Source organism: Aphanomyces invadans (genome assembly GCF_000520115.1).
Source record: "Aphanomyces invadans strain NJM9701 unplaced genomic scaffold supercont1.32, whole genome shotgun sequence".
Taxonomy (NCBI): Eukaryota; Oomycota; class Saprolegniomycetes; order Saprolegniales; family Verrucalvaceae; genus Aphanomyces; species Aphanomyces invadans.
The window spans coordinates 404,390-419,707 of record NW_008580177.1 but is presented as its reverse complement, the minus strand read 5'-3'; the positions used below and the strand labels follow the sequence as shown (position 1 = coordinate 419,707).

The 15,318-nt window shown below is 54.3% G+C and overlaps 7 protein-coding genes and 1 non-coding gene across 14 annotated transcripts; 2 read left to right on the top strand and 6 right to left on the bottom strand.

The window, feature by feature from the left end:
- Positions 1-977: 977 nt before the first annotated feature.
- On the bottom strand, positions 978-2,238 carry H310_11597 (hypothetical protein). The gene is made up of 5 exons (XM_008878323.1): positions 2,045-2,238; positions 1,870-1,980; positions 1,489-1,812; positions 1,267-1,426; positions 978-1,220 (listed from the first exon to the last, which is right to left on the bottom strand). The coding sequence occupies exons 1-5, from the start codon at positions 2,147-2,149 to the stop codon at positions 1,150-1,152; spliced, it is 771 nt and encodes a 256-aa protein (XP_008876545.1). The 5' UTR covers positions 2,150-2,238; the 3' UTR covers positions 978-1,149.
- A 212-nt stretch (positions 2,239-2,450) lies between these two features.
- On the top strand, positions 2,451-3,012 carry H310_11596 (hypothetical protein). Its single transcript, XM_008878322.1, has one exon. The coding sequence runs from the start codon at positions 2,472-2,474 to the stop codon at positions 2,943-2,945; it is 474 nt and encodes a 157-aa protein (XP_008876544.1). The 5' UTR covers positions 2,451-2,471; the 3' UTR covers positions 2,946-3,012.
- A 300-nt stretch (positions 3,013-3,312) lies between these two features.
- H310_11595 (hypothetical protein) lies at positions 3,313-4,494 on the bottom strand. Its single transcript, XM_008878321.1, has 5 exons — positions 4,290-4,494; positions 4,133-4,237; positions 3,983-4,078; positions 3,817-3,907; positions 3,313-3,761 (listed from the first exon to the last, which is right to left on the bottom strand). Exons 1-5 carry the CDS (start codon positions 4,458-4,460, stop codon positions 3,478-3,480), a joined length of 747 nt encoding a protein of 248 aa, XP_008876543.1. The 5' UTR covers positions 4,461-4,494; the 3' UTR covers positions 3,313-3,477.
- A 212-nt stretch (positions 4,495-4,706) lies between these two features.
- Positions 4,707-5,169, bottom strand: H310_11594 (hypothetical protein). Its single transcript, XM_008878320.1, has 3 exons — positions 5,089-5,169; positions 4,972-5,033; positions 4,707-4,909 (listed from the first exon to the last, which is right to left on the bottom strand). Exons 1-3 carry the CDS (start codon positions 5,138-5,140, stop codon positions 4,817-4,819), a joined length of 207 nt encoding a protein of 68 aa, XP_008876542.1. The 5' UTR covers positions 5,141-5,169; the 3' UTR covers positions 4,707-4,816.
- A 99-nt stretch (positions 5,170-5,268) lies between these two features.
- On the top strand, positions 5,269-6,490 carry H310_11593 (hypothetical protein). Its single transcript, XM_008878319.1, has 2 exons — positions 5,269-5,783; positions 5,874-6,490. The coding sequence occupies exons 1-2, from the start codon at positions 5,275-5,277 to the stop codon at positions 6,466-6,468; spliced, it is 1,104 nt and encodes a 367-aa protein (XP_008876541.1). The 5' UTR covers positions 5,269-5,274; the 3' UTR covers positions 6,469-6,490.
- Positions 6,491-6,584: 94 nt separating this feature from the next.
- H310_11592 lies at positions 6,585-6,665 on the bottom strand. Its single transcript has one exon. It is a non-coding gene; the product is annotated as a tRNA-Ser (tRNA).
- A 1,772-nt stretch (positions 6,666-8,437) lies between these two features.
- H310_11591 (hypothetical protein) lies at positions 8,438-10,015 on the bottom strand. Its single transcript, XM_008878318.1, has 4 exons — positions 9,125-10,015; positions 8,995-9,081; positions 8,846-8,922; positions 8,438-8,791 (listed from the first exon to the last, which is right to left on the bottom strand). The coding sequence occupies exons 1-4, from the start codon at positions 9,900-9,902 to the stop codon at positions 8,513-8,515; spliced, it is 1,221 nt and encodes a 406-aa protein (XP_008876540.1). The 5' UTR covers positions 9,903-10,015; the 3' UTR covers positions 8,438-8,512.
- Positions 10,016-12,166: 2,151 nt separating this feature from the next.
- H310_11590 (hypothetical protein) lies at positions 12,167-14,395 on the bottom strand. Of its 7 annotated transcripts, XM_008878317.1 has the most exons (10): positions 14,110-14,395; positions 13,982-14,054; positions 13,752-13,934; positions 13,543-13,702; positions 13,386-13,500; positions 13,296-13,341; positions 13,080-13,241; positions 12,848-13,033; positions 12,588-12,798; positions 12,167-12,535 (listed from the first exon to the last, which is right to left on the bottom strand). In XM_008878317.1, exons 1-9 carry the CDS (start codon positions 14,361-14,363, stop codon positions 12,628-12,630), a joined length of 1,350 nt encoding a protein of 449 aa, XP_008876539.1. In that variant the 5' UTR covers positions 14,364-14,395; the 3' UTR covers positions 12,167-12,535; positions 12,588-12,627. The 7 variants fall into 7 exon arrangements, with proteins under 7 accessions (XP_008876539.1, XP_008876536.1, XP_008876534.1 ...); XM_008878314.1 differs by having other exon boundaries at positions 12,848-13,241; XM_008878312.1 differs by having other exon boundaries at positions 12,588-13,033.
- Positions 14,396-15,318: the final 923 nt, after the last annotated feature.

Genomic DNA, 15,318 nt, shown 5'->3' with positions numbered 1-15,318 from the left:
ACACCACCAGTGGCTACCCAAACGACCACGGAGTCGCAGTGACGAGGCGCGGCAATTGATCTCGGCACTGCGTATAACACAACGGCAACCAAAGGGCCATGTGAAAAGTTATAAAGTGCCATTCGTCCACCACGATCGCTTTGCTCGCAAGAAAAAGATATCCCCTCCCGCCTTTTCCGATGCAACGCCAAACATAAAGATCGGCACTGCCTCGGCAGCCATCACCCACTGGCCGTCGCCGGCGCGTGCCTATTGTAGAGGATGAGTCTACTTCGGCGCCACTCCAACACCGGCCAGCATGTTTGGGACAAGTCCCCGTCAGGCAAATGACACATTAAAACACGAGGGTGTTGCTATTCGCACCAACTTTAACTGTTCACCCCACGCAGAGGGGGTCAGTTGGTAAAATGGTGCGCCTCCTGCTCAACTTCCACGCTGTTCGGACCGACCGCCGCGGCGCATATCTCGGAATGGCGACTTCCCCACCACCTTGGCGACGGCACCTGTCGTGGTGGCCACCCAAATGTTATCACCAATCTTGACATTGTGATTGGTTCGTTTGTTTTACCTAAGCGCAATTGTTTTGACGTGGTGAGCTAAATGGGTAAATTCTGTTCACACTGTAAGCAAAATGCGTTACAATTTCCACGTTAAATGGACTTGGACTCACCAGTACAACTTTAACTGATACGTTTTAACCACATCGAGTGATGTCAAGATCGAAACGTCGCGAAAATTGCAAGACCTTCTGCAGCTCGCTGATGGCACATTGCCGGCATGCCAGCGCCACTGGAACGGTGCTGGGGACGGTAGAAGCATTAAGATGACGAGGTAGAACCCGTGTTGCTTCCAGCCCTCTCGTAACCCGTACGACCACTGCCTCTTCCACATGGACACCTCCGCGTGAATCCAGGCGCTTCCTTTCCCAGTCCAATCCATCGCAGGAAGCGGCTTGTCCGAAACATCATGCAACCCACTTTGCAAGCGCAATGTTGTGTACAAGACAGTCGTGATAACTCACAGAGGGCATGCCCGATGCAGGTGGCCACCATCGATCCATCGCCATCTCTCGTCAGAGTGGAATAGATTGATAAGAACAAAACGGTCGAAGCAACCTCGAACGGCGCCATACAGCTCCAGTGCTACGCATTACTTGCCCGTAATGCTGTTCTGGGTATTGTTGATAAAAGAGTTGATCCCGGTCGCGTTGGTAATCACCCCTACGTCGCCCACTCGTGACGATGACGACGTGTCGTCCGCACGTACCCGGATCCGGGGGTTTGACTTGGTCTGGCACGTAGAACGTGTTTTGGTCTGGATTGGCCTTGGAGTACACGATGATGCCGACGATGCCAGCAAACACGAGAAATGTAAAGAACAGAATGAGGCGGTCCGTTGCCATTCTCCGTGTGAACGTCCGCATGAGCTAGCCGAGGGTAAAGTTGTAAGGTATGAATCGTCGAAGTTGTGGAAAAGGGCAGCGCCTACCTTGTTGGCGCGGGCCACGCCGTCGTCCATGCGCATCACTTCCTCCGTGATCGCGTTGAGTTGGTTTCGCTGTTCCCGCAAGGTTTCGCCCGTCGCAAGTGCGACTTCTTTCGAGTTTTCAATCATTTTCTGCGTGTTCTTCAACGAGACCTCGGTTTTTCCTTGGAGTTCCTGCGCCTTGTTTAGCAGGTCTGTGTTGCCCGTGGGCACTTTGGACGCTTTCGCCTTGGCGTCGCCAAACAGCCCATTCCTGTCGGTTTCGGACTTTGCCCACTTCACTTCGCGCGTCAGTTCTTCGACACGCGCGGCATAGACGTCGTTTTTCTAGTGTGTTTTATCAACTCCACGGGCTAGACGTCCTTGATGAAGGTGCAGCTTTACCTCTCGATACGACTTGATCTCTTCGCGGTCTGTAACTTGTCGCAGTGCCAGCGAAAACCCTTTCTTCAGGTCGATGACCTCCTTGAGCTTCTTTTCCGCTTCGACAAGCACCTAGAAGCGCCAAATGATGCATGAGTTCATGTCGTTGTGTTGTTAACCTCGCGTTCGATCGTACCTCGGACTTGATGCCAGGGGGAGCCTTGGCGAGCTTGGCCATGATCTGGTTGAGCTTTGTCAGGGCATCCGACAGATCCCCGTCATAGTACGCGATCTCCGCCATCCAAGTGGTGTGTGTGCTTCGCGCGCCTCGCTTGGACGTGGAGCCGCGGAGTCGGTTCTCGTGGCGTTGGTGGATTTGACACTCGAAGCTAATTATACATGATGTGGGAGTTACAAAGATTTCGGCGAGCACCGTTTCGGGTCGTATCCGGACGACGAAGAATTCCGCATAAGCAGCGGAATTCCCAATTGACGACCAGTTTCCACCTGCATTTTGTGAGATGTGTTGGCCAATCCCGTGTCGAGGATTTGGACCAATCACCGTTGCGGGAGTTGTTGGTCGAAGATGGACCGAGCAAATACCGGAATTGACGTCGAAGGCCATGGAACGCGAACCGTGTCCGTGGCGTATCCTGGAAGACATGGGGAGTGCCTTTGGCATGGGTGCTGTCGGTGGCGGCATCTTTCACTCGATCAAGGGTGCCCGCAACTCGCCTCCCGGTGAACGTATTCGCGGTGCCGTGTTTGCTGTCAAGGCGCGCAGTCCCATGCTCGCAGGTCAATTTGCGATCTGGGGGTGTTTGTTTTCGTCGTACGATTGCTCGTTGGCGGCGGTGCGTCAGAAGGAAGATCCGTGGAACTCGATCTTGGCCGGAGCTGCCACGGGTGGGACCCTTGCCATGCGCTCGGGGCCGCGGGCCGCGCTCACCCAAGCTGTCATCGGTGGCACGTTGTTGGCTCTCATTGAAGGGCTGGGCATTCTGTTGGGCAAAATGGTTACCCCACCGCCGCAGGAATTCACGGACGAACATGGGATCGACACAAGCGAACAGCAGTTGGCGCCGCCCAGTTTCTAGCTGCTTCCGCCTTTTCCACACAGTAATAGATATAGACAAATTCACTCCCACCGACTATGTTTCGTCGTCACGCCCAGGCCTCACGTAAACTACGCTAGCTGCGCCTGATTGTTCCAGGATTCGCGCTGCGTCAAACTCGTGGAGTGTCCATGTTCGAAGTGATGCGTTCGTAGCATCGACGTCCGCAGTGTGCATGTCATGGCACACATGCTTGAATCCTGCAAACAGCTTGCACCAGCGTCCACAGCAAGCTATCATGAAGCCCCCAGTCGCGTCCAGGAAGTCCATGGGCCCGTTGGGCGATCCACAGTAGAAGCCCCATGTCACACTCCACCACACCCTACCACCATGACACGCGTTGCCTTTACTCGGGCAGACAAGCTGTTTTCGTCATGGAACAAGAACGAGGTCCAGCGGCCGGTCATGTCAGCGTCAATGCGAAACAACATTTCGATGTGATGGTCAAGAAATCGCGGCCACCATGGCCACCATCGTTCCCAGCTCTGTTCGCAACGCTGGAGGCGCTGGCACGCTACGCCGGTCCGTCCTCGTCGTCGCTGCTGTCGTCGCTGCTTTCGTCGCTGGGGCTGCTGTGGGTATCCGAGTCGTCGTGTGCGATGAACCGTTCGATTTGATACAACCGTTTGAGCTTGAGCTGGTGGCCGCGCTTGACAACTCCCAAACCCACGACATCTTCCGTCGTCAGCCCGATCTGGTGGATAAAGTGGAGATCGTCGAATCCTCCCTGTTCAAATGCATGGGCGTATTGGCCCAACCCAATGAACGAAAGCCACGCGCGGACTCCCGTGTCCGCCGCTACACGTCGCAGGAAACGACATGGAATGATGCATCGATGGTGGCGAAACAGTACGTGGAGTCGATGACGGCGTCGATGGACCAAGCAGCGCCACAATCTCGTGGAACCCTCTTGCGTAGGCGCATTCGATGGGGAGTGTACCCGCCTAGTCAAGTCGATCGGGAGGGGCACGTGGTCGAGCCAAGCCTCCACCGCCTTGGTGGTAGAGGACTGCACATACCTTGGACGGCAGTTGTGCGGCATTTCGCTCGAGCAAGAGTGCTACCATATCTTGGAGGCCCATCGTGGCAGCGATGTGGAGAGGGGTGAAGCCACGCTGCCAACCATAACCAGAGTGAGCAGAAAAGTCGAAAGGTCAGGACTCGCACACGGTGTCTGCGGCGTCGACGATGGCTCCGTTGTCGAGAAGCAGCTTCACCAGGTCCTTGTGTCCACCTTGAACAGCGATATGGAGGGATGTGTACTTTGTCTGTGTCTGTGCACCGGACAAACTCACGTTAGGTCAGGCATGTGAGTGCATGACGTACTTGACCAACTTGGTGGACAATGGTATTGTCTCTCTGGAGCAAGGCCGTCGCCATTGCCATGTCCCCAGCTGCAGAAGCGTACTGAAGAGGTGTCCATCGTAGAGTTCCTGTGGGGGACCCTGCATCCAGAAGCTCGTCGCCGTCCACGTGGAGCGGCAGATCCGTCCCCATCTCCGTGACGCTTCGGATCGTATTTCAAATTTTCGGACTCTCTTAAGTGCGCTGTTGTGTGCAAACCAAGCATGATCGAGGACATCGCAGCTAAACAGGTGTGCAGGGGAAGGCACCTATGGACGACGCACATGCGCTCCGGCAACTCATGTAGCGCTAGGAACCGGTGTGTGTCTTTCATTCGACGCCACAGACGTCAACTGGGACACTGTTAGATGCCATGGTCGAGTGGCTGAAGGCGTGCACCGGGACTGCTCGATGAAATCGTCAAATGGGGGTTGCTTGTTGATGCGAGCACGCTTCCCATGGGCGTTAGATCGGTACATTCACGTTATACAGTGTCGCAATGGTGCTCTTTAACTGCGCTTGCGATCCTGTTGACCTTTCTTCAGTTTTTCCATCACTTCATCGCGAGTCAATTCTTGCGCAGGGTAGTTGATGTAGTCCAGCTAGAAAGCATTCAGAAACCAAGACGCGACGATCGATACGTGCTTGCAATCCACCAGCTTACCCGCGTGACGATTTCCTTCACGATTTCAGGCTGCATGTACACGTACGTGGTCAGGATGGGCACTGCAGGATAAGAGTTATATTACATCCATCATGATGGTGTGCATATGCCCCGTACCTGTCACGTAGAGCGTGAACTTGAACAGTTCCAGGGACTTGTGCGGCGACATGGTGCGTGATGCTTGGCGAAGAATGGCACGGAAACACACCGTGAGCCGGATAAAATATTTTAACCGGACATCGCGAACTTCAACCACCAATCAGGTGGTGATACAGTTATCCGGATGATTGGAAAAAGCACTTCATGGCGGCGGCGGACGCGTGCGCGTGGTACAGGAATGTGCTGGGCTCGCCGCAGTTGGTGTGCGCCCCAATGGTGCGCCAGTCGGAGCTCGCCTTCCGTCTTCTCACACGTCGATTGGGATGTCAGTTGGCGTTCACCCCTATGCTTGTGGCGTCGGATATCGTGGCGGCTTCAGACGCCGCGCCTGGTCATTCGACAGGCGACATATCGCATCAATTTTTCGCCACCGCAACCGAAGATCGACCGCTCATTGTACAATTGGCGGGAAACGATCCCGTGCTTCTCGCCAAAGCTGTGACCCTTCTCCAGCACCGCTGCGAAGGCATCGATCTGAACCTTGGATGTCCTCAGCGCTGTGCACGCACAGGCCACTTTGGCGCGTACCTCTTGGACACTCCTGATCGCATCGAAGAGATTGTGCGAGCCATGGTCCGAGTGGCTTGTGTTCCCATTTCATGCAAAATTCGCATCCAAGAAGATATAGGAGCATCCGTTGCATTGGCCAAGAGGTAGGAATCACTGTCGAGAGTTGTTGGTGACAGCTCGAAAACGACGTCACTCCAACCCTGTGCAACTCTTATCTCCGTACTGTTTTGAAGACTAGAAGCGGCAGGTTGCTCGATGCTCACTGTTCACGGTCGCCTGCGCAGTCAACGGCATCACGAAGGGTCGTGCAATTGGGATGCGATCCGTCACATTCGGCAATCTGTGTCCATTCCAGTGCTAGCTAACGGAGGAATCGAGTCAAGGGACCATGCAATGGAGTGTCTCCAGTACACAGGATGCGCTGGCGTCATGGTCGCGTCGTCGCTGCTTCAAAACCCAGCGGCAATGTCGGCTTCGTCCGCCTCGATATACGAGACGGCGTTGCAATATTTGGCACTTGTCCGCGAATTCCCGCCGTTGCATGTCGACACACCGCGGGATCACGTCTTGGCCATGATGCGAACGAAGTGCCAAAACCAGTTTCCCGATCTCTGGGGGGTCATCCAACACGTGCACTCACCAGATCAGCTCGAAGCATGTGTCGTTCATGTCGCCAGTCGCTACGGTCACCACGTACACTCGACGCTATTCAACGACAAATCCCTTCCAACGTTCAAGGCAATCAAGTCGAACTGGACCACATCACAGCCAGACTGGGCCAACAATTGTGACACGAACTTCGATGTATGGAGCAATACAGACTACTAATCTACACCTACACTATCGTGTGATAAACAAAACCAGTGGGGAAGACAAACATACAAGAACTACTGCTGCAATTGCGGCGACTGCTTTCGACGGTGAAGATTGTCGAGCAAAAGTTTCGACAGCTGTGAGATTTGAACTCACGCGGGTGACCCCAATAGATTTCTAGTCTATCGCCTTAACCGCTCGGCCAAGCTGTCTCGATATCCACGTAATTATCAATAGATACAAAAATTTATGGCTGCTTCGAAAATATGGCTGCTTCGATTCGTGCGTGTTTGTTGCTGATCATTTTCACCTCATTTATCACTGAAAATTATTTAAGGACCTTCGATGTCAATCTGGGTCGTTTCCCAAATAAGTTTCTATCAGCTTTTTCAAACACATGAAGGAATCGTTCCGTAGGCCCGGCGACGATCGGACCCAGAGCTCTACGGAGCGGTAGTGTTGTCTCGACGGTCAACGATCGACGCCACTAACTCTGCACTGCTCACTGGTGTGGTCTCAAGGAAGTCCCGTCGATTGATGGGATGATTGCGATCCAGTGCTCGCGATCGCGGACGAAGCGCCTCCTCGTCAAGTGCACAATCATAACATGGTGCTGTGCAATGGAATACTGTCTTTGCCGCAGTCACTGCGATTGCAGTAGTCTCCACGACCGTTGGTGTATTGAAAACCAATCTGTGCCGAGATGCATTTGTTTTGGACGATTTCCTGTATTCTCTTGGGAAGAATGTTTGTCTTGGGTTGCGCCGCCCGGAAGAAGCAGGTGCGTGAAATCTGGGCCGACGATCGTAAAGCCATGGGCGAAAGACGCAAGAACATGGACAGGTCACATGGGTTTATAGCGCGGGCATTAGGTTCGAAGGCGTACCGATACGCGAAACATAAACCTGCGGTGTGTGTGGTCGAAGTAGTGCAAGAGTTGATGCGACATGCATGTGATGACGCCGTGTTCGTTGATGAATGTCGTGGGTGCACTGCTCCTGAGGGGTCACACGGCATGACCAAGCGCTTTTTGGGTCGGATACTTCTTGTCGCAATGCCCGCAAAGGAACAACGAATCTGTCCAAGACGTGCACAAGCAGCACCGAGTCGTGTCCATCGGCACCGAGGTGGTCGTACCCATGCTGGAACGAGCAGTCGGACAAGCTCTCTTTGGTGCAGGTTTTCTTCGACGAGATGGGTCGTTTTCCTTATTTGCAACGGAGGTTGGAACTGCCGTGGACGATTTGGTCGGTCTAGAAGACGTTCGCGCTGGCTTGCGGTCTTCATCGCTATCATCAGAAGAAGCAGTCGTGGCTTGAGCAGACTGGCGCAAAAGGAAGGCAATTTGCTGGCGTTCTGTCATGAGACTCGGGTCAAGGTCGTCTGGAATTTTGTCGGGCTTTGAGGCAGCTGCAACACCGGAGGCGGCAGAGGCCGGTCGAGGGCTTACACGCAGCGGGGGTGGTGGACGAGAAGATATAGCTGCGTCACGAACATCTTCCGCGCGAGGTCGTTTGGCGCTGCTTCGCGTTGTTGCCATGCTGGCCGCTGTCGCCGAGGTGTCCACCATCGTCTGCTTCCGTACGATGCTCAATTTTGAACAATGTACCACCGGATCGCAGAGAATGCATCAACCAATCAGAACGTCGGGATTCGAAAAATTAACCAATCAAATGCAGCAAAAATCAGGCGAGGAGAAGCCGGCGCGCGACTCCACCAAACGGCGGCGGCGCGCTGCCGTCCAGGTGATGTGGCTCAAGATGTGCGAAGCGATGGCTGGACTTTTCTGCGAAGCGATGAACGGCGCATGCACACGTAGATATGTCTTTCCCCCTGTCGTAAGGGCCAACGCAGAAACGATGTGGACGCGGTACATGTACCGATACGCCCTCCTTCCAGATTCGTTGCAGCATCTACGTGCATCCATATACGCATACTACTGGCAAGTTGCTTCCAAATGGGTCATGTCGGTGGCCAAGGCGCAGCAGGAATCCCGCCTCATGTGGGCGCTCATCGATCGTGTACATGATTCAATCCGCATATACCAGTGAAACCTGTCCTAAATCAAAACGTAATCGTCCTCGTCGTCAACGTCCCCGCCGTCTGTCGCCGAATCGCCCGAGACCGAGTGCAATTCCGACGTGTCTTGTGCATAATCTGGTCGTGCCCCTGCAATGGAAATTGGGCACGTGTGTGTGGCAGACAGCGCGGCCACCCTCGCGGTCAAGTCATCGTACTCGGAGCGAGACTTGCACAGAAATCCAAGGGCCAGAGATGGATCAATGTAATCCACCTCCATGACGAGATGGTCTGTCGAGTGAATCGTACGCGCGTGCGTCTGGCATGGGCATGCACAGTGTCAGGGTGACTGAACAACCATCAAAAATCATACCGCCGTCGGGAATGCAGCGTCGTCGGCATCGGGTGTCGGATGAACTGTGTGGGGGTCAAGTATATGAAATTGGTGTCCTACACGAATGAAAACCCGCACGACATCACAAAAAAGCGCGCGAAAACGTCATTTCGAAAATTGCCGCGTACCGCGCGCACCGACAAAATACACGGAATGCCCGCGTTTGCCGCCAATGATGCCGACGGACTGGGGGAACGAAAAGAACGCGGTCAACGCTGCCGACACGCGTGAGAACACATAAAACAGCACCAGATTTACCTGGGATATACGTGGTGTTGATCTTTTCGAGCCCGAGACGCAGAGGAACCAAGATGAGCAATGAATGAGTCCAGCCCGCGGCGACGTCCACTTGAGGAAGGTTGAACAGAGGATCGTAGAATGACGACGACGAGTTCGAGTTCAAACACGTCGCAGCAGCAGCAGCGGGCTTCACGAATGACGTGATACACAACTTGTTGACTTCATCTGTGTAGATGACGCCGTCTTGTGGAACGTACATGCGCAAGTTAAGGTTGCCAATGTCCGTTTCTTCGTTGACTAAATCACGCAATACTTGAGCGGCTGTCGTCGGTCCGTACCATTCCCCTGGCAACATATCGTACTGCATGCCGACCTGGACCATTCGATGGAGACCAAATGTGCACTTGGAGGATGGGGAATCGACGAAGGACCGCAAAATCTGCACAACTGAGGGAGAGAGCTCGGCCGATATATCGTCCCACTGGAAGCGGCGATCGGCATGAATCGCGAGATTTCGCAGAAGGGCTTCACACAGCAACATTTGTGCTGACCGAAGCATGCAGCCCCATCCAGCATCGCTGGTGAAATTGTATGGAATCATTTGCGCAAAATCTTTTCGATACGTCAGCCACACGATCGACTGAAGATGCGCCACGAGCGACGAAGCGGAGCGATGGGCAACTCCGAGGACGTGAGTTGTGTTGTCGACGGAATTTTCCTCGCTAGCCGCCGCCGCCGTTGTGGCTGACATCGACGAAGCATCAAACGAACGAATTCCGTGTGCGAATTGACTCATCCGTGTCGTCAGCGACTGCCACCACCACGAAATAGCGAGGTCCGTTATGGTGCTTGCCTTCCACGAACGACCGGGCTCCCACGTCTTCTTCGCGACGACGGATGCCGCGGCACTGGAATTGGAAATAAGCCCCCTGGCTTGTTTTCCGGATGATCAGAATGTTGGTCGTGTAACCGTCAGCGAGAACATGGTCAAGATGCGCTTCCCGCGTCTGGTACAACTCGATAGCGTTCATGCGGGCAGGACTTGCAGACACTACTTCCTGTTGCCGCCTCAAGCACCCTCTCCGCGTTGCTTACATTGACGTGACAGAGCCGTAGTCTCACCAACGCAAGTTGCACTCGTATGGATGAAGGTCTCTCGTTCTTTGACGGCTGTAAGGCTGTACCAACCTAGAAAATGTATGCTTGCGAATGCAACGGCGCCGAAAAGACCAACTCGATGCTTGCGAAATCTTCAAGCGTTGACGACAGAGGATGCATCCTTGCCATAGACGCGAATTCGTCTGCCTCGCCGGAATATAGCATATGCGAGCGTCGAAGGCACTTGGATTCGACGAAGTACTTGGCCGCTACAACCCCCGTGACGACAAGGAGGCAGGCGAGCAGGCCAACCATGGACTTGGCCATGGTCAAGTTGCCAGCGTTCGCCACGGTTTTGGCAGGAACATTGCCAACCACGGCTGTCCTTTCCCCATGACGACTTCCCGCGGTGGTAGACGGCGGCAACGACGTTGTTGCAAGTTGGGTCGTTGTACTTGACATCATTCCTCGTGGAAACGTTGAGACAAGAAGATCGCCATCCGACGGCAATATTGAGGCTGGACTTAAAGATTGTGGTGATAACGTCGCGTTGGCCGGGGCGGACACTGACTCCACCAAATTTCCATCAACCGCCCTCCTGTCACAAGAGGGAACTCTTGTGCCAATCTCAGCGGAATAGCGAGGAACAACGGTCAGGAAGTTGATGTGGAGCTCGTGTCCAGCATGCTCAAGTTTCCCCCAACTTCGTCGAACAACGTGACCCTCCCTCACGTGGTGGAAGGGTGGGCGTCGGGCTTATCGCGGGATCGTAGTTAACTGGCGCACCTCTGTAGGTTGGAATTGGAACGGCGGAAACGTTATTCGAAGATGCAACCACGGCGACTTGGACGGCCAACTGGTGGTGGCGACAGTAGTAGACGGAGGCGACGGCAAAACCGTGGCGGTCTTCATTGCGACTCCATCGGGTTGGTGTTGGTTGGTGTTGCTGGTAGTCGTTGGGGGTGCCGTCTCGGACGCGGTAGGCGGCGGCGGCGTAGACTGTGCAACTTGGTTTTGCCGTTGAAGGAGGCGGCGACGAGGACGGTACTGTGCTGAGCTGAGCTGGAGACAGCGTGATGGTGGCGCTGGTGGTCGTTGGAGGTGGTGCTTTGATGGATGTTTGCAGGCGGCGGGGACGGCGCAGCAGTGGTCAGTTTTGTCAGTGACAGCGCCGAATATGATGCATTGTTCTGCTGTATTGGTGGCGAAGGGGGTGCTGCTGCACGGTGTTTTGTGCTTGACGACGACGTGCTGAGGGCAGCTGCCGCCATTGCGGTGGCCTTTGATGGCAGTTGGGTTGGAGCCGTTGAGGACTCGAGCACAGTTCGACTCAAGATGATCATGAAGCGATTGGCGATTACCAGCGACGACGACGGTGGCGTCGGCCGTGGAATTGCCATGTTGGACACCGTGTTTTGCGGCGGCTGGGGATGCCAAGGCACAGTCACCTCTCGCCTGGGAAGAGTTCAAAGCATAGTTGGCACAGGTGCGTGTGGAGCAGCTTCGGCGGACTCAGGGACTGCCAAGTACGCATCCAGGGTGCACGTGAATGCGCAAATCAAGCGCATCGACATCCACATCTGCCCGTCCGACGCCGACATGACGCGAAAAGTCGAATCTCAAGTACGAGTGGCCCATCGTTGTGTGAAATGTGACGCCTTCCAGGAATCAAGTCGTTCGCCCGCGTCGAGTGGCGTCGCATGGACCCGTACAATCGTTTCCAAGGGCAGCGCATGATGCCACGTTCGCATTGTTTCAATGATTCGAGTGGCTACGCTACTAACGCTAGAAGACAGGTTCGGCGATTGCTCGACTCATGTCGGCACTCTCGTCACGGCCATGAAGGGGCGCCGAAGAATCGGGCCGACGACACGGACCCCCTACGTCTGTTGTCCATGGGGACGTGGCCCCGCGGCATGTGGAGCACGGTGGAGTGGCCCGAAGGAGGAAGAAGAGCCGACCGGGACGTCGGACGGAACCAACTCAAACGAGTGGGGTCGGCAACAAACGACAAAGTTTGCTGGACTCCAACGTGGAGACGACATGCGGGCCTAATTGACCGCCCGAGGACCACCGTTTCTTTCCCCGCCGTGCACGGCATGCCGACTCAATTCGTTCCAACATCGTCATCTCGAACGACGCCATTCAGGTCATACCCAACCCACACTCTATCATGCGTCGAGAAGAAGCGGCCATGAAGCAACGAGCCACATCGAGTGGGCGGCGTGAGTGGAGACCGCACATACTGCCCAAGTCGAGATTTCGCGATGTTGTGGACCGACTCTACTCTCGAGTTGCGCGCGCGCGCCGCCCCCCCTTTGTCAACACCCCCTGTCCCAGCATGCCTGTTTCGAATGGTATTTTTAGTGGGACGCAAACCTACCAAGGGACAGCGTGTGATTCGGCGATCCGACACCTTTGTCTCAAAACAGCATGGGCGGTTCGTTGTCGTCGTCATCATCGTCGTTGTTGATCGGACCATCCCGCCGCAGCGCTTTGGTCGAGACGACGTTGATGCGCTTGTCTGCGAGGTCAGCGGCATCGGTGGGCCGCGCCACAAGCCCTCGTACCGACACCGCGGCGGATTTGAGCAGCTACACCACAACGTTGAGCATTGGAAAGACACGTTGAATCGACGGCGACCTGGTCTTGAATGGTGCGTGGTCGCGCGTCGTGCGTCGCCTGGTTGGTCTTGACGTCAGCGTCGTCTTGGCGGCGGGCACGTGCGCGCTGAGCACGTTGGACGCTGGACGGGTCGACCTTTTCCACCGTGAGCTGGAGAGCCCCCGTCGTTTTCGACCGCAGCGCGGTGCCTTGGTCGCACTTGACCTGCACTCGATAAAGTGAAAACCAAACCGCGTCGTGAAGACCCGACCTCTTCTGGAAACCGCAGACGAAGCACCTTGTTCTTGATGACGATCGTCACGTACGTTGGGTGCATGTCGACGTGAATGAGCGACGAGTCGAGAAACTTGGGGACACCGACTTCGACCAAAACAAACCCCGGCTTGGTTTCGTCGTCCATGCGAAATTCCCACTACGCGCGAATCAACGGGCGACGCACGTCGGTTGCTCGCCATAGCTGCCGTACCTTGCCTTCGTTGCATTGACGAATCGCACCTTCCGCTTCGACATGTCTACACGACCGTGTGGTGGCGACGCCATGGGCCATCGGACGTACCTCGCCGTTGCCAACGCGTCGTGGTGCTCCCGTTCGTAGTCTCGATCTCTTGGCAAGTTGGATCTCTTCCGCGCTTCTTCTTCCTCTTTTTGCTCGGCCAACTCCATGTACATGTCTGCAACGTGGTCACGTGCGGTCCTTGCATCGATCCACGTACGGCGTCGGGTTTGTGGTGTGTACGGGAGTTTTTCGTCCTGGTTCGTGTCGCGCGTCGCGCCATCGTCGTGGGAGATGTCCGTGGCTTTACCAGAGACGACAGGAATGACGTCGACGGCGTCTCGGTGGCGCTTGGCCGCGATGAGGGCAGCTAGCTCTCGCTAGAACGAAACGTGACGGCGTCGATCGGCATCGACGGGAGCAACAAACGTTGAAAACGGGAAGCTTTTGCAGCGCTTTGATCCGATCGCTCTTTGTGATGTCTTTCCCATCCAGTTGCTGAAGCTGCGGCAGCGACGCAATCACGTAATGACTAAAGTTGTCCCAGTCCGCCTGCGCTGGATTCCCGAGCATGAAGAGCTCCTTGAGATGCACCCGGGGCTTCAAGTGGTTCTACTCGTCGCACACCGTCAGCGAGGCACTTGTTTGCACCAACGTACGATCGACTCTTCGAGCTCGTCGACGTCGATAAAGTTGACGGTCAGGTCGAGTTTTTCAAGGAATTCGCACGACCTACGCCACGACAAAGCCACATCACTCGAAGCGTGCGGCGGCGCACACGCATTACCCGAGGCCTTCGATCTTCTTGATGTTGTTCAGCGCCAGGTTCAAGTACCGCAGGTCCTTCATGTGCGTCAAGTCTTCGATCTTTTCGATGATATTGTTTTGCAAGTACAAGATGCGCAGTTTGCGGCACAGCGTCCCAATCACTTCGATCTTCTCAATCTCTTCTTGGTGCAAAGATATCTCTTCCAGGGTGGACACAATCCCTTCATTGTGCTCCGATCGCTTCCGAAGCAGCTCCAGCGTAATGCGCGGCATGACGACCCACTTCGGCTTGTGCCGCTTCGCAATTTGTTCGCTGGTGTCGACAACACCGGATACGACCGTGGTAACCGGCATCGCGACCTTCCAAGTACACATATGTATGAAAAATCCGAAATTTCAAAAATGAAATATTAATATACGAAGAATATTTCTATGCGTTTTCGTGAACACCCGGCAACACCGCCACGGACATGCCAACGGCTGCACGAGTCCATTCATGCCCAATCTATCATTTAAATAGCTAGGTATCCATGAGGCACAGAGCCACAATGACCTCATTTGCAAAATTTGGCTTGTCCACGGCACGTTTTGCTTCGCCCGTGTGGGTGGGACAATTGTATCATGGGACATCATGAAAATTCAATGGCAATATAACTTTCCTATAGAAATCCTGTTTTTGTGCAAATTTCAAATGTCGTGAAATAACTTTGTACTCCGGAGTAACTACGAATCCATTTAGCTCCACCTTCAAAATATAAATTCTAACAGACATTCGGAAACACAATAAAGCACAAACATTACATTGTAAAGGTGATGTTGGGCTCAGTTGAGCAAACTTGCAATCGAATGGCCTGAGGTGATCCGCACCGAATGAAGCTGATCGAATAGTGCTTCACGAGTAACAATACCCGTGTGACTCCAGCAGTATCGAATTGTCGTTGATGTCACGCACTCCCACGCTTGCAGCGACCACTGCATGGCAGTAAGAACGTCAACAGTGCACAAGTTTTTCCCAGCGGAGAAACATCTATCGGTAATTTTCTCCACGAGATCACAAACATAATCCATTTGACGCCTCTTGTAATGCCGCTTGAAACATGCGATGATATTTTGCTGAATGCCTTTTCCTACTTGTCATCGACACTGCCTCACATTTGAAATTTCAAAACGCGTTCAAATGACCTCTGAAAACTTAATGTTGAAATCGTATTACAGTATACAGTTCATA

Bases quoted from the DNA above. Each gene is read 5' to 3' on its own strand.
- H310_11597 (XM_008878323.1), bottom strand. From the start codon at position 2,149: ATGGCGGAGATCGCGTACTATGACGGGGATCTGTCGGATGCCCTGACA. The intron at 1,813-1,869 runs GTAAAGCTGCAC...AAAACACACTAG, and splicing joins AGATCAAGTCGTATCGAGAG to AAAAACGACGTCTATGCCGC. The intron at 1,221-1,266 runs GTACGTGCGGAC...TGGGCGACGTAG, and splicing joins AGTCAAACCCCCGGATCCGG to GGGTGATTACCAACGCGACC.
- H310_11596 (XM_008878322.1), top strand. From the start codon at position 2,472: ATGGAACGCGAACCGTGTCCGTGGCGTATCCTGGAAGACATGGGGAGT.
- H310_11595 (XM_008878321.1), bottom strand. From the start codon at position 4,460: ATGGGGACGGATCTGCCGCTCCACGTGGACGGCGACGAGCTTCTGGAT. The intron at 4,238-4,289 runs GTACGTCATGCA...TCCGGTGCACAG, and splicing joins TTGTCCACCAAGTTGGTCAA to ACACAGACAAAGTACACATC. The intron at 3,762-3,816 runs GTACTGTTTCGC...TGCGACGTGTAG, and splicing joins GACGCCGTCATCGACTCCAC to CGGCGGACACGGGAGTCCGC.
- H310_11594 (XM_008878320.1), bottom strand. From the start codon at position 5,140: ATGTCGCCGCACAAGTCCCTGGAACTGTTCAAGTTCACGCTCTACGTG. The intron at 5,034-5,088 runs GTACGGGGCATA...CTTATCCTGCAG, and splicing joins GTTCACGCTCTACGTGACAG to TGCCCATCCTGACCACGTAC. The intron at 4,910-4,971 runs GTAAGCTGGTGG...AATGCTTTCTAG, and splicing joins TGAAGGAAATCGTCACGCGG to CTGGACTACATCAACTACCC.
- H310_11593 (XM_008878319.1), top strand. From the start codon at position 5,275: ATGGCGGCGGCGGACGCGTGCGCGTGGTACAGGAATGTGCTGGGCTCG. The intron at 5,784-5,873 runs GTAGGAATCACT...ACTGTTTTGAAG, and splicing joins TCCGTTGCATTGGCCAAGAG to ACTAGAAGCGGCAGGTTGCT.
- H310_11591 (XM_008878318.1), bottom strand. From the start codon at position 9,902: ATGAGTCAATTCGCACACGGAATTCGTTCGTTTGATGCTTCGTCGATG. The intron at 9,082-9,124 runs GTAAATCTGGTG...GCGTGTCGGCAG, and splicing joins CAACACCACGTATATCCCAG to CGTTGACCGCGTTCTTTTCG. The intron at 8,923-8,994 runs GTACGCGGCAAT...TCATTCGTGTAG, and splicing joins GTATTTTGTCGGTGCGCGCG to GACACCAATTTCATATACTT.
- H310_11590 (XM_008878316.1), bottom strand. From the start codon at position 14,363: ATGCCGCGCATTACGCTGGAGCTGCTTCGGAAGCGATCGGAGCACAAT. The intron at 14,055-14,109 runs GTAATGCGTGTG...GTCGTGGCGTAG, and splicing joins AAGAAGATCGAAGGCCTCGG to GTCGTGCGAATTCCTTGAAA. The intron at 13,501-13,542 runs GTACGTGGATCG...ACCACGTTGCAG, and splicing joins CACACCACAAACCCGACGCC to ACATGTACATGGAGTTGGCC.